At 40.5% G+C, this 22699-nt stretch overlaps 2 protein-coding genes across 2 annotated transcripts; one reads left to right on the top strand and one right to left on the bottom strand.

Moving 5' to 3' along the window:
* Positions 1-3913: 3913 nt before the first annotated feature.
* On the bottom strand, positions 3914-6962 carry LOC145469662 (E3 ubiquitin-protein ligase TRIM45-like). Its single transcript, XM_081453419.1, has one exon. It carries the CDS (start codon positions 6302-6304, stop codon positions 4097-4099), a length of 2208 nt encoding a protein of 735 aa, XP_081309545.1. The 5' UTR covers positions 6305-6962; the 3' UTR covers positions 3914-4096.
* Positions 6963-14359: 7397 nt separating this feature from the next.
* LOC145470209 (uncharacterized) lies at positions 14360-19077 on the top strand. The gene is made up of 3 exons (XM_081454040.1): positions 14360-15929; positions 17903-17938; positions 18540-19077. The coding sequence occupies exons 1-3, from the start codon at positions 15537-15539 to the stop codon at positions 18591-18593; spliced, it is 483 nt and encodes a 160-aa protein (XP_081310166.1). The 5' UTR covers positions 14360-15536; the 3' UTR covers positions 18594-19077.
* The last annotated feature ends 3622 nt before the right edge of the window (positions 19078-22699 follow it).

Here is a 22699-nt window from a genome sequence, read left to right as displayed (position 1 = left end):
GTCACTTTGTGTTTTTAGTTTTGTGTTTGCCGGTTTTTGTTGCAAAATAAATTCATGAAACTCGTCAACATTTTTGTTTTCTTTGTTTTCTTTCTCGTTGACGCATTCAGTTTTCTCGTTTTCCAGCTCCATCGATACACACACCACAGGAAATCTTTAACTGTCACGGAAAAGATTTTTCAGGGAAAAACTAAGAAAGAAAATTTTGGTAAACCGGCTTTCGCCTCGGATGAATTTTCCTTGCGGGACAAAGCCCTTATCCCGAGCGGGCAAGATAGCTCCATCTTGCCCGCTCGGGTAGCCAATCACAGCGCGAGATTCGGTTCATCTTGCCCGCTCACGGAGCTAGTCATATAATAAGGGACAATAATTCTATTTTTAGAACAAATTGCGCCATCATGTGAGGCACACGCGCGTACATACTGCGAGGATTTTTGCGGATGTCGCGCGGAAGAAATGGCGTCCGAAATTCCTGAAATTTTTCATGTTTTTGGCCCACAACTCAACGCGTTTACGTCTGTTGGAATTTTGCTTAAGTATTTTCGTCGTAAGCTGCTCCAGTTTGAGTGAAGTAAGACAGTGTCGAATTTAGGTATGTTCCGCTTTAAGCTTAGATATATATCGCTGACCAAGTTGTGTTCTGACGGATGCTTCTTTTACATGAGCTGTACATTACTCCACTTTAAATCTCACATACGTTGAAGATTAACAGCTTTTCCATTACACAGCAAAAAACAGCTGGATATGTTGAGATATAGCAGAGCTTCAGGACTTCATAGTTTCCTAGCTCCACTTGCCACACGCTTGCGAGGAATTTGCCAGTCTATCACGACCGATAGGTAAAACAAAATAATTGCTAGTTTGAGTTTCGCCTGAATTGTGAGCAACGCTTGACGTTTCATCAAGGCCCAAAAACTTTACGTCCGTAGAGACTGCTCAGTTTTATTCGTGTAAAAATCCAGTAAATTTTCTGTTGTCGATGAATGAGAGCGCCCGCCGATGCATGTTTTGTTTTTGTACAATCAGTAAACATGACAAATTGTACTTCCGCCGCACTTTCGTGTGAAAACGTACATCGAACTCAAACAATGACTGTATAGTTTTAAATATGTTTAAGATTGATAAATGTTTGAGAACATATTAAAAGCTAAGCTGAAAATATGCGAATAAAGCAAAAAAAATCAGCAAAGTTACGATGACGCTTTCTTTAATCAACTTCGAATAACGATTTCGACTTTGTTGATCGAGTTTAAAATATCAAAACTCCTTGTCTATTTTCATTTTCGCAATGTAAAACTTCACTATGCTTATGCTGAAGAAACACACATGATGTTAGTAGCCTTTTTTGCGTTCGTGAAATTTGTTACAGCATCTCAGCACAAAAGATAACGAAAGAAATCTTTGTCAAGATTTGCTGACAATTGAAAAACCGACTCGGACTTGAAAGTGCACGAGCTGCAGTATGCAAATGAGCTAATTGTACGCGTCAGACTTTCCTTTCAAAAACTTTTGCAAACTCACCAAAGAAGCAGAAACAATAAGAAACCATCAAAACAGGTTTTGGTTATGATTAACCATTGTTCGAGAAACCCACAAATTAACTCGATACCAGAGTAGAGAGTTTTCTTGCTATATTCTTAAGTCAGAACAAACGCAAAAACATACGCGCAAGCTTACAACTAGCGCGAGCAGATCTTATTATTCATTCCCAGCGCGAGATTGAAGTCTTGTTTTCGGCCCTGAAAAACCCACCTTTTCCGTTGGCTCAGAGCATAAAACTACATATAAGCGCCCTGGTTCTTAGTCCCTGCCTTATTCCCTGCCATCGCTGTGAAAAATACGCAAGAGAATCTCTCAACTCTCACCATTTGATCATGCAACGTGACAACATCCACGCGAGAACCCCGGACATGTGCGTGGATCCGCGCGGGTATATGACGTCAGGATGGCGCAATTTGTTCTAAAAATAGAAAAATTGTCCCATATCATAGGTACGCGCGGATCCCAAGACTTACGGTCTCCGTCCCCGATTATGGCTCCTGGTCAAAGTCAATGCTAGTGAAGAGGTCACGATTTGTTGATACGTTGCGTGACGCTGTTAGTTTCTGTAGTCTCTCAAGTTTCATAGAATATTTAAATTACGTACATTATTCTAAGCTAGCATTTCCAGTCGCGTGCTCGTTTCGCGACTAATTCGAGTATTTCCCCTGATGAATAAAGTAGTCTTATGGATCTTTCCTTCAGAGTACTTTTCCACCGATTCCAAACAATAAAATTTCGACCGGATAAAGACTGAGCTATCTGTCGCGACTGGAACTAATCAACAAATGCAATCCAAATGTAGCTGTTCCCACGGTTATCATCCCAAAGCCAAGTCGTGTTAATAAACAAGGACAATTCCCTCAGATTGCGATAACTGCTGCCGTCGAAGCGTTTAAATTCGCCAGAATCTAACGCTGAGAGCACATAATACAGGGGCACCCAACGACCGTTTTCTCTCTAATGCTGTTAGATGCTGTTTTAGGCTATCTGGAGTACTTTTAAAGCTCTGTAGGTTAATTTTAGGTTGCACTAAAAAAATTTTATCTGTTCGGATATTCTAGGGGAACTTGAGTATTCTCGAATTTATTAGGGCTTTTTTGTCCATTTCCCGAAAACCTTAGGTCTTATCGCCTTTCCGAAAATGATAGCTGACCTTTTTTCGCTACTCAAAACGACATTTTCAACAGTCCGAAAACAACAGACATTAAATTTCTCATATCACGAAAGTTCGAGGTGCCAATTCTCTCAAGAAAATCAGAGGGGATTAAAGGCCTTCCGAACAGATAATTTACCGAAACGATCCGTTGGGTGCCCCTGATAATAGCGAGGCGTACGGCGACTGAATGGAAAGAAGTCAAAAAAAGATCCATCGGAAAGACGAGCTCACATGGCCTGCTCACATACTCACATGTTCGCCACATGTCTTATCACATGTCTTAGCATTAAACGGTACCAGTTTACTGGCCGTGACATGCCCCTGCAAAAATCAAGCGGGGTGGCCATTTTGGTGTCCTTACAGGAATGTGGTTTTTTTCGGCCTAGAACCGTGCACAGGGAGACCAACTCTGAAAAGCCACAGGTCAAAATTAGGTTTGCGTTCCACTTCGTCGAACGCAACTAACAATGACGAAATGATTTAAGTTAAAATAATCATGCGTCAAAATTTAAAAAATATATAAATAACAAACTAGCAGCATTGCTGGAAGTAACTTGTTTAATACATTGCTGTTAACCGAAGGAAAGAGCAGCTTCCACACTTTGAGGGCCCCTCCCCCTCACCCCTCCTCCCAAAGCTGAGATTTTTTCCCTACGACAGTATTTACATATGACAAATGAAACCTTAGGAACAAATTGTACTTGTTTTGTTTTTCTTGTTTGTTTGCTTTTTTAAAGACTCTTTCGGTCAGTTGGGGCGCAGCGCAAAAAACAGCCAGCAAGAAAACAATCCGCTGTTTTTAAGCGCTGCATGCAACTAACTGAAGGCCTTGGACACGGAGACTATTTTTTACAAAAGGAAAGCATTTTACCGAAGAATCATCAATAATACAAAAAACTCCGGCTTCCGTAAGTACTTGTATACAACAATTACACTTCCTCTTGCTTACAGAAAGCATTAGAATCAATCTGTCGTCATACAATACTTTGTCTGTTGGGTTTCTGTTGGGTTTTTGTAATAATAATATTAGTATAACTGTGGAAACCCATAAAAGCGAGAGAAATACCAATTAAAATCCTTGTTGTTTGTTTGTTTGTTTGTTTGTTTGTTTGTTTGTTTGTTTGTTTGTTTGTTGTTTTGGTTTTAACAGCACGGGACGAAATCAGGAATGAAGAAGATTTCCACACAGGCAAGACTCAGTGGATAAATGAAAAGCTGATGCTGTGCTGAAAAAAAATCTACGAGGAACGGTACGAAAAAAATTGAGATATATCATCAGTGACTAAAATGAAAATACAGCAAGATGCATCAGCCTTCTGTGCTCTTTACATATGACACAGAAAACGTTTCTTTCAATATGCAGGGCGTTCAAACTACTCAAATTGGTGAGTAACTCATCTACTTCAGTATGTATACTTTGTTAGCTGTAGAGCTAGTCACGAGAATACGTCCATCTGGAGCTGTTGCTATTCCAACAGGATTTGGTAAATCAGTGATAGTTTTTCCTGTGAAGCGACCGTCTAAAGAAAACTGCTGAACTCGGTTATTGTAATAATCACATACAAGAAGATTATTGGAGCTGTCTAGAAGTATACCACGCGGCCAGTCAAATTGTCCGTCTTGACACCCAGCTTTTCCAAACTTGTACAAGAAAGTTCCTGACTTATTGAAAACATTAATACAGTGATTGTCTTCATCAGCTACAAGAAACATGTTTTTGTCAGGAATGCAGCTTGTTGGATAATTGAGTTTCTCTGAGCCGCTGTCTCCAAACATGAAAATAGTCTCACCCTCTTGTGTCATGACCTGTATCCTATGATTGCCGACCTCGGTCACAACAATGCGGTGTTGTTCATCCAGGCAAACACCAATCGGGTTGGAAAACTCTCCCTTTGCTTTACCACGTTTTCCAAAGGTTTTTACAACAGTTCCTGTCTTGACATTTACTTGTTGTATTCTATCATTCCATTGATCTGCAATCAGAATCTCGTTATCACTTACATATGTAACGCCGTGTGGGTGGTTAAATTGTCCAGCATTTCGTCCTTGGCTGCCAATTTTTCTTAAACAGTTGCCTTCTTTATCGAATATGCAAACACAGTGTCCTTTGTAATCTGTCATAGCAATCTTCCCTGCCGTATTTACAGCAATTCGACGAATATCGTAAAGCTCATCTCCTTGATATATCTTCAAGTTCAACTCACCGACGACAACAAGTTCACGTCCTTTGACTTGCGTAATAAAAGGGCAGTTCGGAAGTTTATCTTCGTTGATCTTCACTTCAATGTTATAGGCGCCCGGCACTCTTGGTGTAAAATTCACCTTGAATTTACCATTTTCAGCCTTTTTGCTAACGATCACATTTGTGACATCTTCAGTTGGTTCAATGACTACTTCAATTTGAGTTTTGAGATCAGGCTGGTTACTTATCTCTCCCTCAGGTGTTCTGGGGCATAATATCAATTCTGCTGTTACACCAGCCTGAAGAATTTGATCCAGTCCTTCCAGGGTGCATTGACTTGTATCAACTCCCTCGGTTGCGATGTCGCCCAGTCTCAAGCCCTCCGCAGAAGCCGCGGTAAATTTGATGAATGAGGTCTCGTGGTGTTTTGGCATTTCAATGTCACGAAGCTCTTGAAATCTGTGTTTGAGAGTTTCCTTGCTTTGCATGATATCTGAGCTGGAGCTTCTCTGTACCAGATTTTGTGTAAACTCAACCGCTTGGATCATTTGTTTGAGCAGTGATTCCGCTTTCTCCTTAGCCGAGTTAATTTTCTCGAGTCTCGTCGCGTGTGTTTTGTCCACGGAAGCAATCGCCTCTCGCTCGCGCTCTCGAATCTTTGTGATCATTGTCTCGGCTGATTGCGAAATTTCACATTTAGCGATTGCGACATTGGTTTCCAGCTTGGAAATTGTTTCATCAAATTTTCGAATCATATCCATCAAGACCGTCTCGTTTTGTCTAGTCGCTGCAGCGTCTGCGATGATATTGCCTTTCTCGTTGTCAGCCGCTTTGTCAAGTAAAGTTACTTCATGGTTTCGGTGGTCTGTGACTATGCAAGCATGACAGACACAGGATTGACAAGAAAGGCAGAAAAATCTTGTGATCTCTCGCTCGTGGTACTGTTCAGAGCAAAAGGGTTGTCGCTTCAACAAGGCTTCGTAGTCTTCAGTTTGAAATTCTTTGGCGGGCATGACATTGTGTCCCTTGAATGCAGCCTGCATAACTTCATGCGCACTTAAACAGTTGGAGCACATAAATCTTGCGCAATCAAAGCAATAATGAACATCAGAGCTTCTTTTCTTACAGTTGCCACAAGTTATGCTACTTCCATCACCACTCTGTCGAACGGCAAGGAGACTCAACAAACTGTTGTGGAAAAAACTGGTCGGCAAACTGTCGAAACGATTTCCTTCGGGTAGATCGATTTGGGCTTGGCACTCTGGACAACGGAACTTTCCTTGTTTGTGGCTGGCTCTTGCATGATTCTCCAAACACTGACAGCAAAATGTGTGTAGACATGATATAGTTTTGGGCTGGTTGTAGGTATCGAGACAAATCGAGCATTCAAGATGTTTCTTGAGGTTTTTCAAGAGGGACTCCATGGTACATGTAAACGTTTTCTAAAGATTGCTTGTGAAACACACACCCTGTTAGAGGTACTGTTTGTGATTCCGAGAAAAACAAATTTGATTTCGTCTATATATATCTGACCTTTCTACCCTGAAGCCGAGTTAATTACAAAAAGTTTCATATGGATTGGTTTTCAGTCAAGCAAAACGTTTTTCTCGAAGAGTTGTTTTGATCTTATGTCGATCAAGAATTGTATGATGCATGTAAAAGATGGACACACTACCGGGGTGAGGTACACAATTAAGTCTGAGGGGAGAAGGGGCGTCTATTCCAGGTGTCCAAATTTGGTCCATATTGGAAAAAATTGCGTTACAAAACATCACGTTGTAAAAATAGGCCAATTGTCAGTTTAGAAATTGATTAAATTTAATAAGTTGTTTCTGAAAAGATATTTCTTTGTCCGAAACATGAGTGACCTAACCAACGTATTTTGTTGAACAAAGTTTCTGCGAATAACGTATAATCGCTGCTGATAATTTGAAATGTTTTTTGCTTTCGGAATTTTATACGCCTTTCTAGGGAACGTTTCGAATATGGATACCCCGTTATATTTCAGAAGTTCTGAAATCTCAACCCCGGCCCGTTGAGAGGCATATGCCCGTATAGGTAATTTGGTAGTGCATCCACCGCCCCCCCCCCCCCCCGCCCCATTCACCCCACATTAACAATATGCACTTTATTGGCTGGAGGTTTATTAGAATGTAAAGTGTTCATGAAGAGGACGACACGCGTGGCTGAAGAAATTAGAACGAGCTAGAAATTCTTGGCTGAGTATTTGTGCAGCAAGTTTCCCTCTTGTACTGAACAGAAGGGGAGGTACAATAAGCTCGCACGTTCTTGTTCGCTCTTAGCAAAGATGTTCATCGCATCGCGCTAAAAGCCAAGTCATTTCAATAGTTTTTCTTTGAAAAGACTTTTTTTGATTAATTAAACGTTCTACCCACAGGCAACACTCAATATCTCCTTTGTTTCAAAATGACCTCCCACACAGACATTGTTTTAGCTCAACACCCGAGAAGAATTTGTAATGAGACTGAAAGAATAATACGACAAATGGCTTCAGGGTGTTTCTTTTTGTGTTTTGATGAACCAAAAATGCGTCGTACTCTGCAAACGTTCCCAAATGCCGGTTAACTAGACTAAAATAGAAGTGAGAACAAAATTTTAACTCTTTACCTCTTGAGCCGAGAAGGTTCTTGCTGCTCCCTAAAGTTTGCCCTCAGTTGGTGTCAATTTCCTTTACCCCTCTCCCTTCGGAAAAAAAATAAATAAAAAAAAACATTTCATCCTTGTTTTATACATACATAGAAATCGGAAAAAAAAAATCATAATTAGAGAATATAAAAACATTTGTAAAAACAGCGCGAGGTTTATGTTCCCAACACGTTTTCCTTTTACAGACCCTCCACGCATTATCTCAGAGCGCGCGCTTTCGTGCAAAGTTTTCTATTTGTTGCGACATGCATTTCTTTCTTTGATTACGTCAAAACACCTTTGCTTATCTTTGTTAACATGCGATCAGCAATCGTCTTTTCTCTTTTACTGTTCACTTCCTTTCTATCCATTGTCGATGCAGAATATTGGATCCCGATGTACAAGAAGGATACGCCCTGTAAGTTGGAAAAAATATTCGATAACTTCAAACATTTTAAGCCATATTAAGAGAGAGATCATCACAGTTTTGTACTCGAACTTAGATGGTTGCGAAAATAACTCTTGAAAAAATTCAGCCCTAACCAAAACCGGTGCAATTCTCTTCCAACTGAGCAAACAAACCAATTGAAAGCATCAAGAAACTGCATGTTTTCTATTAGAGCACAGTAAATGATAATGACAACTTGTTTATATTGTTCGCAGACTGTATGAAACGTTTGCTGAGAAGCGAAGGTTTTCATCCGGGCCGACACATCAGAGTTTCGTCTGAGCACGACAAATATGGAGACCGACGCCGAGTTGTGAAAGATGGAGATCCATGGTGCACCTCTTCAGGCAATCGCTTTGGGGAATGGGTACAAGTGGACCTGGGTAAAACTAGTATTTTCCGGTATCCTTCAAAGGGGTAGCGTAGTATTATGGACTGTCGGATTATCCTCGGACTGTAATTGGACTAGTACAGAATTGTTGTTGGACTAACCTCGGATTCTCGACGAACCAGTTTGCGACTATCGTCGAATTAGCCTGGAGTATTAATGTTAGCTCGGGCGTTGGGTAAAACCCCGGAATTTCATTGGCCTTACGTGCGATTATCGTCGAATTGTAATCGAGCAGTCCCAGATTATCATCGATCACGCCAGCTTGGGATTTTCGTCGGAGTACACTAGCTCCGAAAATAATAGATCAGCTAGCTCGGGATTGTCGTCGGATATTCGTCGGATTAGTCTTGGTCTCTGGTCGGATAACCGTCCATCATCGTCGGGTTAGCTTCGGGCTGTTATTGGATTATCCCAAATAGCTCGGATATCGTCGGATAAGCCTCAGAATATAGTCCAACCAACCTGGGTTATCATCGTATAAGTCTCGGACTATCATCGGAACATAGAAGGATTAAACTGCTTTAAAATACTGAGACGAATTCATGTCAGACTCGTATAAGTTGGTCACGCCCTTTTAGAACAAAATTTCTCAAGAAACGAGGATAATCAAATAAGTTTATCAATTAGATAATAAATACATTGATAAAACAAAACACAAGTAAATTCGGGTGTACAGTAAAATGTTATTTTTAGCGATTGTGACTTTTTTATTGTATTTTTCTTCTCTGGCACCTCTGCTCCTGATAGGTTCAATGAAGCTGATTTCAGGGGTTCTTATAGAAGGATGGAAATGGGGCCATAGTAAAGCACCCCCGGATATAGAATGGAATTCCAGAGTCACCCATTACAGCGTAGAATTTAGCCCTGACGGCCGGCTTTGGACCGTGATTAAAGATGAAAATGGCCTGCCTCGGGTAAGAGATATTAGTCCCTAACTGCTGACGAGAAGTCTTCACAAGGCCTGCCCTTCTCTCTCCATCCTGCGGGTGCCTATTAAATTCGGTTTCTGCAGCATGAAGCAGCTAAGACTATCGCTAGTCCCTCCGGATGGGATGCTAGTCCAACGATCGGTTACCTCAGTATTTTACAGTCAAGTACCTTGGCGCCGATTGGCCGCTAGCCGCACCGCGCGCCGTTTATGCTCTTAGGAGAAGAAAGAAGCTCTGTGAGAGTAAAGTGTATTGCCCAACAACACAACACCATGTTATCAAAGTACATGGTTCTTAAACCGTCTCCATTGAGTTTTAAAGCACTTGGTGGTAGAAATAAAAGTAAAATTTTTCGTACGTGGACAGTACGATTACTATTGAAGAAGATTTAAAGTTTCTGTGGATAGAAAAAGTTGAAATGTTAGCCTTCGCTTAACCTGCTAGTTTGCACTTCTACAAACCGTTGCAGTCTGTTTGCTGTTTCCTTGTTATCTGTTCCAAATGTTTACCTTTAAATTTATTGGTATAAAGACATTATTTTTTTTTGTATTTCAGCATTTTCACACCATACGAGAAGACAAGTCTGTCCGTAAAAATGAGTTCGAGGCCAGAGCTGGTTACCAGTCTTTCGACCCTCTCCTACACGCGCGATTTTTCCGCCTGAGGATTCACGCGTGGCGACGTCATCAGTGTCTTAGTATGGAGTTGTATGGATGCGAGTCACGTGAGTAGTGCGGCAAAGGCAAGTAGCGACAAGTCAAACCATTTTTTGACAATGCACATAAAACTACCAAAAAAAATTAAAATAATTGTTGACAAATTAATAAAAACAACACAGATGTTACAGTTAAGATTTAAAGTTAATCCCATGGTAACGAGGCGAACTAAGATGTGGAAGGGTTTTAAATTAAAAGATGGATTAAAAATTCGAAAAGAAAAACTTAAGCAAAATTTGCCGAGAAGTGCTGTTCGTGATACAGTAGTCTTACAGCAAAGATGAGTGTTTAGACTTCGAGATCTTTTCCTTATAACGTGCAAAGAATGTCAAGGGCACTTAACAGCCAGGCCACTGACGATTTTTTTCGTTTGTTGACGTTGTTTCCTGTTCTTCTAGACTGGGCCATGGGTAACATACAACTAATGCAACCACAAAGATCCATAAACATAGGTAGGAAAAACACTTTAAAGTTATGAAACTTTAAAAAATTCAATTTATTTATCAATTCTGCGTCGTTTTTGCATTTTTCATATCTTATCGAGCACTGTAATTGGCGAAAAAAGATCGTAAATGTCAGGATATCTAAGCAGAATTGATTTCCAATATGCCGCGCGTGCCATTTTCTTGTTCTCAGAAAAAAGTGTATTTACGAGGTGAAGTTATTTTTTATGTAACTCGGAGAAATTACTTCATTATGATCGGCTGAGAGCAGGCCAATTTATCATTTATTATTAATTTACACTGCAAGGTCAATTAACGCGCGCGCGTTCGCAATTTTCTCAGTCATATAATAAATGAGTAATCGAGTGATATTTGAAAATTCTTTCAAATTGCACTCGCCTTAAGGCTCATATATGCAGTTTTAAGAGAATTTTCAAATATCATTCGTAGCGTAGATCCTTAATTGCATTCGCATTTACACGATTACCTATACATAGAAGCATGTACAGCAAAGAAGAAAAGATCTTAAATTTATCAATTCACTTGTCTTTACAGCTGACTGTCATTATGTCAATCAAATTGACGTACAATACTGGCAGCTGACGCTCAATTCAGCCGTAAGTAACATTTAATAATACTTTTCAGTGATTATCGTTATCTGTAAAAAATAGTTTTCGAGAAACTTGCCACCATCTATACATTACTCCACGTTTGGGAAACAACCTGTTTGTTCGCATTCTGTACAAGCGATATTTGTTTATCTGACTTTGCAACAACAACAACAACAACTTTTTTCACCCGCACGCTTACAAATTAAACAAATCCATATAAATAGAAGGACAGAAAAAAATGTACAATTTGATTCTTGAGTTGAAGTGACCCGAAAGTTTTCTAGCCAGTCTCCAATTATTGTAAGGTTCCTATAGATATTTAAGAAAATACAGAACTGTTCAGAGAAGACGTGTACATGGTAAAATTTTCAGAATGTTGTTCAGACAGTAAATAAAATTTCAGTTTTTTAGAGAAGTTGAAGGCTTTGAGATCTTTAAGGGAGCTACGTTACAGTTCGTGCATCTTGAAAAGTTAGGCCTAAATTTTTCAACTTCGTCGTTTGCAATCCATGTAAATCTTCTCCATCCTCAGCCATCCTTGTTCCTTTATGGTTTATTATTATCTCTTTAGTGTTTTTCTATCTTAGTAAACTATTATTTTCAGGTTTTCTTCAATTTAAATGTAATTTTGTGTATGTTGCCAAACTAACTCAAAATACTGTGACTGAGCTACTTTAAGGCAAGTGGGGATATTGTCCTAGAGAATAATCGCTGTGTAAGCTGTTTGGCACTGGCTGTGCCGGTCACCTTTTTCTGAGCGACTTTTTTTTGTCTTTTTTTTTTTTTGTACTGAACAGAGGTACCTAAAGTACTATGGAACAGATGGAAAGGGATCCGAGACGAAATGGTGCCTTGAAAGGCATAAGCGCAAGAATCCACCTTGGTTGGAATTCGATCTGCTTTATCGAAGATTTATTTCAAGAATTAATGTTACTTTATTTGACGGGGTACAAAGAAAATCACATCGAAATCTAGATACCAGAGGTCTAAGATTCAGCGAGGACGGGATTGGTTGGACTGGATTTCATGTAAGTGCGGTATTTGAAAAGTTAGGGCAATTTGTTTGAAGCTTGGTTTTCACAACGACATATGCAGTGGCGGATCTAGGGGAGGGGCCGGGGGGGCCGGGTCCCCCCTTATTTTGGGTGAAGAAAGAAGAAAAGCCGGCAGGGCAAGCGTTTAAATGCATTTTACATTAATAATTATTTAATTGCAGTAAGCTAATGGAATCTTATCTCTTGAATCTTCTTAACAGTTCGATAAGAAGACACCATCTGGTAATATCTCGTACGCAAGCAGACCAGTAGCGGCCAGATATATCCGAATACCCACCGACAAATTTCCGTTCTTTCTGACCTGTGTACGAGTTTACCTATTTGGTTGTTCAGGTGAGTCGCAAATTAAATGACTGGCTTCCGCTCTGCTTTTGATTTCTGTAGAATAATACAGAAGAACATGAACAAACTTTTTTTCCAAGTAAATCAACCATTGATATGGTGAAGTCTGCGTCAGACTTATAATGAAGAATAAAGTCAGTATCGACTGTTCGGATAACATTTCTACCATCTCTTTTGTCTAAAGGATGTCATTGCTTTTGTGAATAGTTTTAACGGAGCTCAAGTTATTGACGTCGCCGTCCTTTACGAAAAGCATTTTTGTATTTGGCGACACGACAGGACCCGCGAAAATTGCCCGCGTCCACAGCCGTTTCCGCCTCGCCTTCCCGTCCTCATGCCTTATAAAGGTTCGTCCGCTCAACAAACTTAAGCCCCGTTCGGCGGGGTTCCTACTTGGCTGGATGACCAAATTCGAATACCCCGTGTTGCAATAACTTCTTTTTTTTTTCTTTTTCTTTCCTTTCCAGAACTCCCAGCCTTGTGTTAAGTCTTTTCTTCCACTTATCAACTTTTTGTTCATATCATTTCGCCATGTCCGTGTTTACGTGTATTTATACACAATACCGTATAAATAATAGCGAAACTAGTCGTTCGAATGCTCTTCAATTAATTTTCTTGTCTGTTGATCGTCTAAAACTTTTAATTAATCACGGCTTGAATCATTCGAAAATTCAAACAGCGCATCAATTTGGTAAGTTTCAATATCTTCCCTTTCAGCTATAGAGTACGGTTAAACCTGCAGTTAAGCAAACACCTGCGTTAAATGAGCTACTTCATTTACATACTTAACTTTTATAACCCTTCTATATAAAAAAAAACCTTCGTGCGAAAATCTATTCAATGCATATCATCTCTGCGCTAAGATACTGAGTACTTGCGTCAGAAATTCAAAGAATACCTAACTTGACACAGTGCAAGCGACTGTGAAACGGCCTTAGACGGCAGATTTTCGAACCCCGGGGGTCATGGAAGGGAACTCTTGTATGAAAAAGCCGGGGATGCTCGTAGTCTTGGGTACAAAAAAATGGTTCTGGTCTCGCTTAAGGTGTTGATGGAAAATGTCACCACTTTTAGCTGTCAAAATATCCTTTAGGGTCCACTCGAAGAAATGATGATAAAGAAACGCTCACATTTAATTTCCATTTTAGGCTTGATTTGTGCCGATCTTTTGACCAGGGCGGGGAAGGGGGGGGTTCTCTTGAGTACGTGAGTCGGGTCTACAAGTGCGCGCGGGTTCCTTTCTGAACAGTGGCTAGTAATCGAACCTATTCCGTTTTAAGTGGTATCTTTTAGGGGTGTAATGAAGCTCGAGTAACGCCCACATTAGTCTCCGTTAGAAGTTAACTTCAATTTTTTCGACGAGCTTCTCTGACCTTTTCATATGGGGGTTCCCTCAGGTTTCAAATGTCTAACAAGAATGATAATATTTTCCAGGTTAAAAATGAGATGAGGTTCGATCAGGTTCGATAAGGTTCTGGAAAAGGCTTATTAAGCTCAATTATCAGCCGCTGTTCCGGAAAACAGCTCGCGCACCCCTAACGAAGAGAGTGGATCTCGAAATCCTTCTTCCCGGCGTATCTAATCGAACAAAATCGAACCAAAATTCAATCGACCCCAATCGAACACCAATCGTTCGATTGAATTCGGCAATCGAACAAAATCAAACATCTATTTTGCTGTGAGCTCGATCACTGAACCAATCGAACAAAATCGAACGCAATCGAACTCAATCCGATTCGATTTTGTTCGGAATCCATTTCTAATGATAAGTTAATCACACAGAAGTAATGGTAATCAACCTCTATTGAATGGGATTAATAGAAAAACGCCAAAGTATCAAACTGAATGTCAGTGTTCGGTTATGCACTGTACGTTTTTTATAAGTGTTAATATTTAAACATAAAAATCAAACAAGCCGGAGTTCGGTAATCCCGCGTTTGATTGAGTACGACTGTCGGCCGTTCGGTAATCGAACGTTCGATTTTGTTCGATTGACCAAATTTTAGTGTAAGTTCGATTATGTTCGATTACCAAACCCAATGGAACACCAATCGTTCGATTGGGTTCGATTACCGAACGTTTCATTAGATACGCCGGATTCAATATGATTGGGTTTACTTAGCCGCTACATGTTTTAGCATACGCGGACAGCACAAAAATACGTCCTCCTTCCATATTGTTATTGTCTTCCGCGAGTCGACTTCGGTTCGAACGATTCGGCTTCGCAGGAAACGATTCGCGACAAATCGTACGAATCGAGTCGAATCGTTAACAATTTAACACCCCTGTTATTGTCGACTGCGAGTCGACTTCCGTTCAGACGATTCGACTTTGCAGGAGACGATTCGCGACGAATCGTGCGAATCGAGTAGAATCGTTAACAATTTGACACCACAGTTATTGCCTACCGCGAGTCGACTTCTGTTCAGACGATTCGACTCCGCAGGAGACGATTCGCGACGAATCGTCTCGAATCGTGAAGTACCTCAGACGAATCGACTCTCAGTTTATTGTCACGCTTTAAGAACGAGGAAGGTTCATGTGATCATTTTCTCATGGGTCTTAGTGTCACGTGGTGCGTATCGACTACCCGCGAATCGAGTCGAGTCGTCAAGTACCTCAGGCGAATCGACTGAAGTTTGTTGTCACGTTTTAAGAACGAGGAAGGTTCATGTATCATTATTTCACTGGGCTAGACTTCCGGTGGTGCGGATCGACTTCGTGCGAATTGATTCGAATCGTCAAGTGCCTCAGACGAATCGACTCAGTTTGGGTGTATTGGACATGGATGCATCAGACCAGTGGCCCATAGCGCCGGAGCTTCTCCGGTTTCTGTAGCATGAAGCTACAAGGAGTATTTCTGCTCCTCCCTAGATGGGATGCCAGTCCATCGCAGGTTTACCCTCAGCATTAATTTTGCCGGTTCCCATACCTGGGTGCAGAGAGGCACGGCGAGAGTAAAGTGTCTCACCTGAGAATATAACGCAGTGAATCCAGCCAGGGGTCGAACCCCGGCGGACCGCTGGATCCATCAATGCGCTAACCCTTAGGCCACCGCGCGTCCACAGACGCATAATGGAAAAACTGTTATATTTCCTCTATTTCACAGATGAGGTACAGGCCTTAGGACTGTGGAATAATCAAGGCAGAGTTAAGCTGTCATGGGCAAGAATTCATGGTGATAAGTACCAGGGTTATCGCAAATATCTTCGCTTCATTGAACCTGATCAGCTCGGATTTTACTGCACCAGGACGGCTTCAGTTGAAGTGTATTTTCGTATCAACTTCATGAAGCTGTTTGCCATCACTCGAATTGTGTTCATGGGTGGAACAATTTGGCAGGGTGCATCGCTGAAATGCCTCCGTGACGAGTCACTCAAGCTGTTGTCATTCTTTTCAAGCGTCGATGGAAGGCTTTGGAGCCCCTTTGGGATTTATAACCAGGTGCACGGAGACAAGATAAGACAGGTAACGCAAGTGGCCTTAAGTTATAAACCAGTAAATATTTGAAACTTTTTTCACATCCAACTCGTTTTCTTTATGTCCAGTGCTAGAACGTTGATAACAATATGAAAACGCGTAGTCAGCGTTTTTTGAAAAGCATCGTTTTCGCCATCCACACTAAAACAGAAGAACGGTGTCAGTTCGAAAGAATCCACTTTGGAGAGAGTTTTCAAAACGCTCCAATATCAGCGACGAAAAACGCGGCAAATTAGCGGCATGGAAGGAAGTCCAAGATCATTTAAAACAGGGGTAACGAAACACACTGATAGACACAGGACTTCAGTGTTTTGTAATGTGTCTAAAACCGCCAGGTTTATAGTAAGGCGGGTAACCTTATGTGGCGTATTGTCCTAAAATAAAATTGTTATTTCTGGCCCAAAAGCAAAAACCATAAAAGGCACTCTCCTTATCCTTCAGCCCGCTGTTTTCAGCCCTTAAATCATATGTCATGTTAAAATTAACTTTGTGAGGAATTAAATTCAGCATTCGGCTCGGTATAATCTCTAAAACAAACGAGTAACTACTTTATTTATGACATCAATTAATCAAAACTTGATAATGATAAATTGGTAATTGACAACCTGAAACAAGAGCAAATGACCCTTTGCCAACGGGTCAGAAATTTACTTAAGACGGACGCGTCTTGAACACGGTGAGTTGGATATGGTGCAAGCCTTTTACAAACCATACATTTTTAACCTTCCCGTTACAAGATTTCTCTCACTGGACTGTACTTTCCTTAAGATTGGGTACGCTCCACTCCTAGATAACAGCTGTCTCAGCCGAGGATTACACAGATTTTCATATATTCGCTGGATACAAAATTTCAAAATGGCTTCTCCAGCTAAACAACAACATTCACGTGTTCTCAAAGGCACTTTCGGTCTTAAACAATAACGTCTTCGCGTACATTCCACAGGCGGACACCATCCCTAACCGCGGAAAATTTAATTTGTTGTTCAAATTGTAACCGATTGTTATATCTAGTAACAAAGTTGCATTCAGAGACGATGGCATTTCCAAATGGAATGCGTTTCCTTTCCATAATCGTCAAAAGGACTAAAACTCTCTAAAAAAAACCATCTTGGATAAAAAAAAAATGTTTACCGTTAACAAAGGTGCTCATTGAACTTGTTGCAGGCATTTCGGCTTGACTACGATCCCATGTTTCAATGCGCAGCAATTTTGGACATCAGACCAACTATATACGGAAAACTCTTTTGGATAAGAGAAGAAACCAAATTCCGGAGTATTGACTGCATAACTATGGAGATATTTGGAAATGAAGCAGGTGACTATTGAATTGGAAAGAATATAATTGATATCTCAGATCAAAACGTTCTACACTGCATTTTGTTCTGTTATGGGAATCACAGAGGGAGGTGACGAAGGCACGGAAGAAACCCTAGGAATATATAAAGCGCATTTTATAGTACATGACACCTTTTGTACCATTCAATTTGCTTACGATAACAGATCACCATTGTTACTATGTCACGTAACATAACGTTTACGGCCTGCATTTTTAAGAGCAGTTTTCATTTGAGTGTCGCAAACCCATAACTAAACCAGTTACTTACCAATTAGACTACTCAGCCAATCTCAAACCGAAGTAAAACCAAAACCAAAACCAAACCCAAAGTAATTGCCTATTTACTTTCGGCAATCAATTGAAAACCGCACTAACTTCGTCGGTTGTAATAGGTTTTTGTATTCCTTAGCCTTAGTCTATCTTATACTTTTGGGTTTTACTATGAAAATTTTTCGGCGTTTGTCTACCTAAGGAATGTTTACACTGAGGTTTTCTTCGATTTGAAAGTAGTTTTGTACATCAGAAAACTCAAAACTAATTCAAAAGGTGTCGCGAGTTACTCTAACTACAAGAATCTACCTTAGAGAGGCAAGAGGTAACTGGACTGAATATTTTTACACCCTAGGAAAGCCCTTGCCGTCTCAAGGAAAGCGAAAGCCAGGTAATTCCTATTTTTTCACTAATTCTCTTTTTTTTTCTAATATGATAAGTTTCATGGAAAGTTAGTTCCACTCTTCGTGGACGCGTGCGTAACAAAATAGAGTGATCACGTGATCAAACCGCCAACGAGCGGTGTTTTACGCGGAAAAATGCTTGAGCATGTTGAAGGGTAATTGTCCTATTCTCTGTTGTTGTTTTCTTAGCCACCATGCTGAGTTAGTACAAACTAGGCAAATGTGCGCAAACAAAGTTATTTTGACTGCAAAATCAAACACTTTATCATCAGCTTCCCTCCAACTTTAAAACTCTGTTGACATGTTTTATCTAATCTACCCTACCAACCTTAATATTTAGGTTAGATTTAATTTGGATTAAAGGGAGCAAGAAGGATCGGCTACAAACTGGGGCAAGTGTCATCTCGCAGTGGCTTATGGGACCGTTATTGGGGACAAGACAAAAAAATGGAAAGCAATATTGTCCTCGCTAGCGATCCCACAAGCGACTGCGAGATGAGCCTCGCCCCAGATTTCCTCTCGTTTTTAATATGGCGAATTAAATTTGTCGAAAGATACTGGATTTGTTATTATATGATTTTCTCGCAGGTTGTGCTGCTCCGTTGGGAATGGAATCCCGAAAAATACGAGACAATCAAATAAAAGTATCTACATATAGCGCAAGAATTGACATGAGAGCCCGCAATGCCCGCCTCGACAACAACGGAGGATGGTGTGTGAAAAGCCTTGAAAATTATGCGGTAAAGAACGAAAAGTACCACTTACCGAGCGAGTACCTGGGTAGGTATAGATGTAGATGGACATGCTCTTTACACGTAATTACTACCGGCAATGATTTCGAGTGGTATATATTTAACAATTATTCCCCTAGCGCGCGTTGGATATGAGATAATAAATAGCCAACAAGGCACGTAGCACCGAGTTGGCTATGTATATCACCTCATATGCAACAAGCGAGAGTGGATTAAATGTTTCATTAAAGACGCACCCTAAATATAGAAAACTAAAAGACAATAAAAATACGCCAAAAACACGGCCCAAAAATTACGCTTAATCTTAATATATTTGTAGAGCAAGGAATATAGAGGATATTACACGGTGGCGAGAAGATATGAATTTTATGTTCTCGTGGCAAGAACAAATATCTCACTCGTTCGCTGAACTCACTCGTGAGATATTTGTTCTTGCCACGAGAACATAAAATTCATATCTTCGAGCTAACGTGTAATGTTCTTTTTATTATATGGATACACTTATGACGGCGTTTTTGACGATTTTCCGAAGATTTCCAACCACTTTCCAAAGATTTCCGAAGATTCTCCAAAACTTATCCGAAGGTAACACGAACGTTTCCGAACATTTCCGAACATTTCCGAAGATCGCCGAAGACTTTCGAGGAAGATCCGAAGATGTTTCGATCATACACCAACGAATTTAAGTACAATTTGATATCAATGAAATTATCGATATCTTCACTAGTGAGGATACGGAAAATACGCCACTCGAGTCCCGGATGTAGTTTCGTGTGTATTTTGCGAGTGGTGTATTTTCCAGTAAAACACTCGTGTCTATATAATAAAATGGCTTATGTACCATGATGGTTAAACGAATGAAAGCTCTTGAATGACATTATCCAAGCAATGATCCAGTATTAATAACATGAATTACCCTACAAGTGACTTGATTTTTAATTATATACGCGAATCTTATGGCGAATGTACAAAGGAATTCACAGTCACAAAGTCACTAGTACGTTATATCGCGGTATCGCGTCGAAAAAGTATTGGAAAACTACTATAACAAATGCACTTGCACAGTGTAAAAGGTAGATAAAAGATTTCGCATCATGTCCGGAGGACTTATTTTCAACTACTTTCCCCTCGTGATTGACCATAGTGATATTCGCCTAGCTAGCATGGGATATAAAATGAGCATGCGTATTAATGTGCATGTAGTAAATCCTGTAAAAGGATTACCATAATGCCAGTTTTTAAACTTAAAAACTAAGCACTTAAAAGAACTTAAAAGTACGGTCTAGGAATGTACTGAACCATTGACAACGAATTTTCCTTCAGAAATCGACCTTTTGTCAGAGAAGTATATCGATGGCTTTGCAACACAAGGACACTCCAGTCCAGGTCTGGTCCGCTGGGTTACAGGTTACATTGTGCATTACAGCAATGATGGGTTTTCTTGGGATGTTATCAGCGCCGAGGAGCGAGAACGCGTAAGTGCCGTTGAAAGCTATAAACTATCCTGTTGCTAGCAATTTTCTATTACTGATTCTAGCGATAGTTACTTGACTCGCAACTGAGCGACTAAACTCTGTGTCGTCAGAGTTCAGTGGCTTTGAAAATGTTCGAGTCACACAAGTTTCTTTCTCTATGGTGTCTGAAATCGCTCGATATCATCAGCGACTCAAGGCCATCTTTCTTCTTGATATTCTATCCAATTTGCCGGATGTGGAAATCAAAAGCCCGTCATTCTAGTGATTAGCTTTTACGAAGAGTAGACTAAAGCAAAGCTGGCTACAACATGATGTTACAGTCTTAACGAGATTGCTCATCGCTAGCTCTGGCTATCCAGTGGCTGATCTAGGGGAGGGTCCCGGGGGGCTTGCCCCCCCCCCCCCTTATTTTGGGTAAAAAAAGAAAATATCACAGAAGGAAGAAAAGCCGGCGGGGCAAGAAAAAAAAACCGCCCCTCGCCTCACCTCCCCCCGTTTCCCTCTTGTCTCAAGATCTGGATCCGCCGCTGCTACCGGTACCTCACTCAGCACACAACGAGTCAAGTTATTGACGACTAGTTTTAACCGCGTTTGAAGAACTATTTTCAGTCGTATGAAATAGGTTTCAATAGAAGCATAGCTTGTCGGATGATCGGAAGATCCTTCGAATTTTGCACAATTCTGAATCAGAAGAGCAGTTTGTGATCAAAGATCGCTGAAAGTTTCTGAACCATTTTCCAATATATAACTTCAGTTCAGTACTATCTCTTCCAAATTTACCCTACACGTTAAATTTACTGCAGGTAAGTTTATGGACTGTATTAATATCGCGTCCAATGCCGGGCAGTTACATTTTAATGCAACCTTTTTACTTTCTAATTCGGTAGACGTTGCGCCATGGGTGCGTATTTGACTTTTAACACTTAAGGCTTGTTTTCACTAGAGCATAAGCACAAGCACGAGCATAAGGATAAGCACAAATGAAAACAGCCGCGACATAAACATAAGCATGAGCCGAAACATAAGAAGAACGAACTCACTTATTTGTCTTGGGCAGTTTTCACTAGTAATGCGCTCGACATAAGCATGAGCATAAGCACAAGAAAAACAGAACTGTTCTTTTTTCTTGTGCGTATGCTTATGTCGAACGAGGACGAGAATCAGTGGAAAATTACGAAAACAAACTTCAAACGCATCCTCAAGCACGTTCCGAGCCACGGTTGGTCAAAGTTATAATACCTATACCTAATAATATTTTTTTTCTACGCTTCGGCGACATATCAGGTGTTTGATTGGTCGAGACAGGGTTCGTATTTTGGCGAGACGCAGCCAAGCCAGAATACGAACTGAATTTAGAATTCTGAATTCAAAAAGCTTCAAAATACGATAAACGAGTGACTACGTAGATATGTTCACGTGGGGGTATTTTACGCGTTTTTTAGCCATGGGCATATTTTCCAGTTCATCTTATTTCCCTGTGATAACACCGCACTTTGGTGTGTTATCATGGGCGTATTCTACTGCAAACGTATTAACTTATGGGCGTACCTTCCTGTGTAACTTATTTCCGTACATAAACACGACAATTTGGTATATTATTCAACTGAGGCGTGTTCATTTTGCACGTATGTATCTGCTTTGTGCGTGGATTATGTCAGTCCATTGACGTAGCTACACACCTTAACCGCATTGGAAAAAAACAACGCAACTATCATTTGTGAGCGTACTCATGACTAAATTTATTTTCGCGGATTTTGCGCCCTTTTCGTTGATTTTGGCCTTAAAAATATATAAAATTGGAGGTTTTCTACTGTTACCATTTGCAATTCTTACTAAAAACAATCAAACATATTGGCCGCCTTTTGCTCTGGTGAGCAAAGTGTCCAAGTTGATTATTTCTCATCAGAGATAACCAGGTTAACGAATATGACTTTGTCGCACGTATGTTGCGTAAATATGTTGTTATGTTGCCATTATATGAGCATGCGCACAGAGGTTTGTTTTTTGGGCGTGTTCGTCACATACGTAATATTTACGCGTTTGATCTGCGCGCGTGTTTTTCATGTATTTACCTGCGTAGGTGCCTGTTACGGTATTAGCAAAACAATGCAGCCAGGCAACAAACATCAATTGAATGTTTTCCAGATCACATAAATAAGCTTTACATGGCCTGGACTCGAGTGGAAAACATTTCATCATCATCAGTTCTGTGATTCTTGTTGGTCCAGATGTTCAAGATGAATCGATCGAGCCACGTCGCTGAAATAGCAGCTACGCAGTATAAAACCGCTGTGTTAGAAGCCTATGGATTTATGCCTGTCAAAGAAAATTTTCCAAGTTTCTGCCAAAGTGCGGTTCACTTGCCACTGATCCCGTCGATGCTACAACTAAATGACTTCGGATTGGCACAAGAAGAAGACCCCATGAACGCCGACGAAACACAGACCAAAGTGCAACGCTCACACCGTTGTCGCCAGCTGACAGAAAAAGAACGACCACAAATTACCAAAAGCGACGTGTT

The sequence above is a fragment of the Orbicella franksi genome, chromosome 15 (genome assembly GCF_964199315.1).
Source record: "Orbicella franksi chromosome 15, jaOrbFran1.1, whole genome shotgun sequence".
Taxonomy (NCBI): domain Eukaryota; kingdom Metazoa; phylum Cnidaria; class Anthozoa; order Scleractinia; family Merulinidae; genus Orbicella; species Orbicella franksi.
This window is presented reverse-complemented; position numbering and strand designations above follow the sequence as displayed.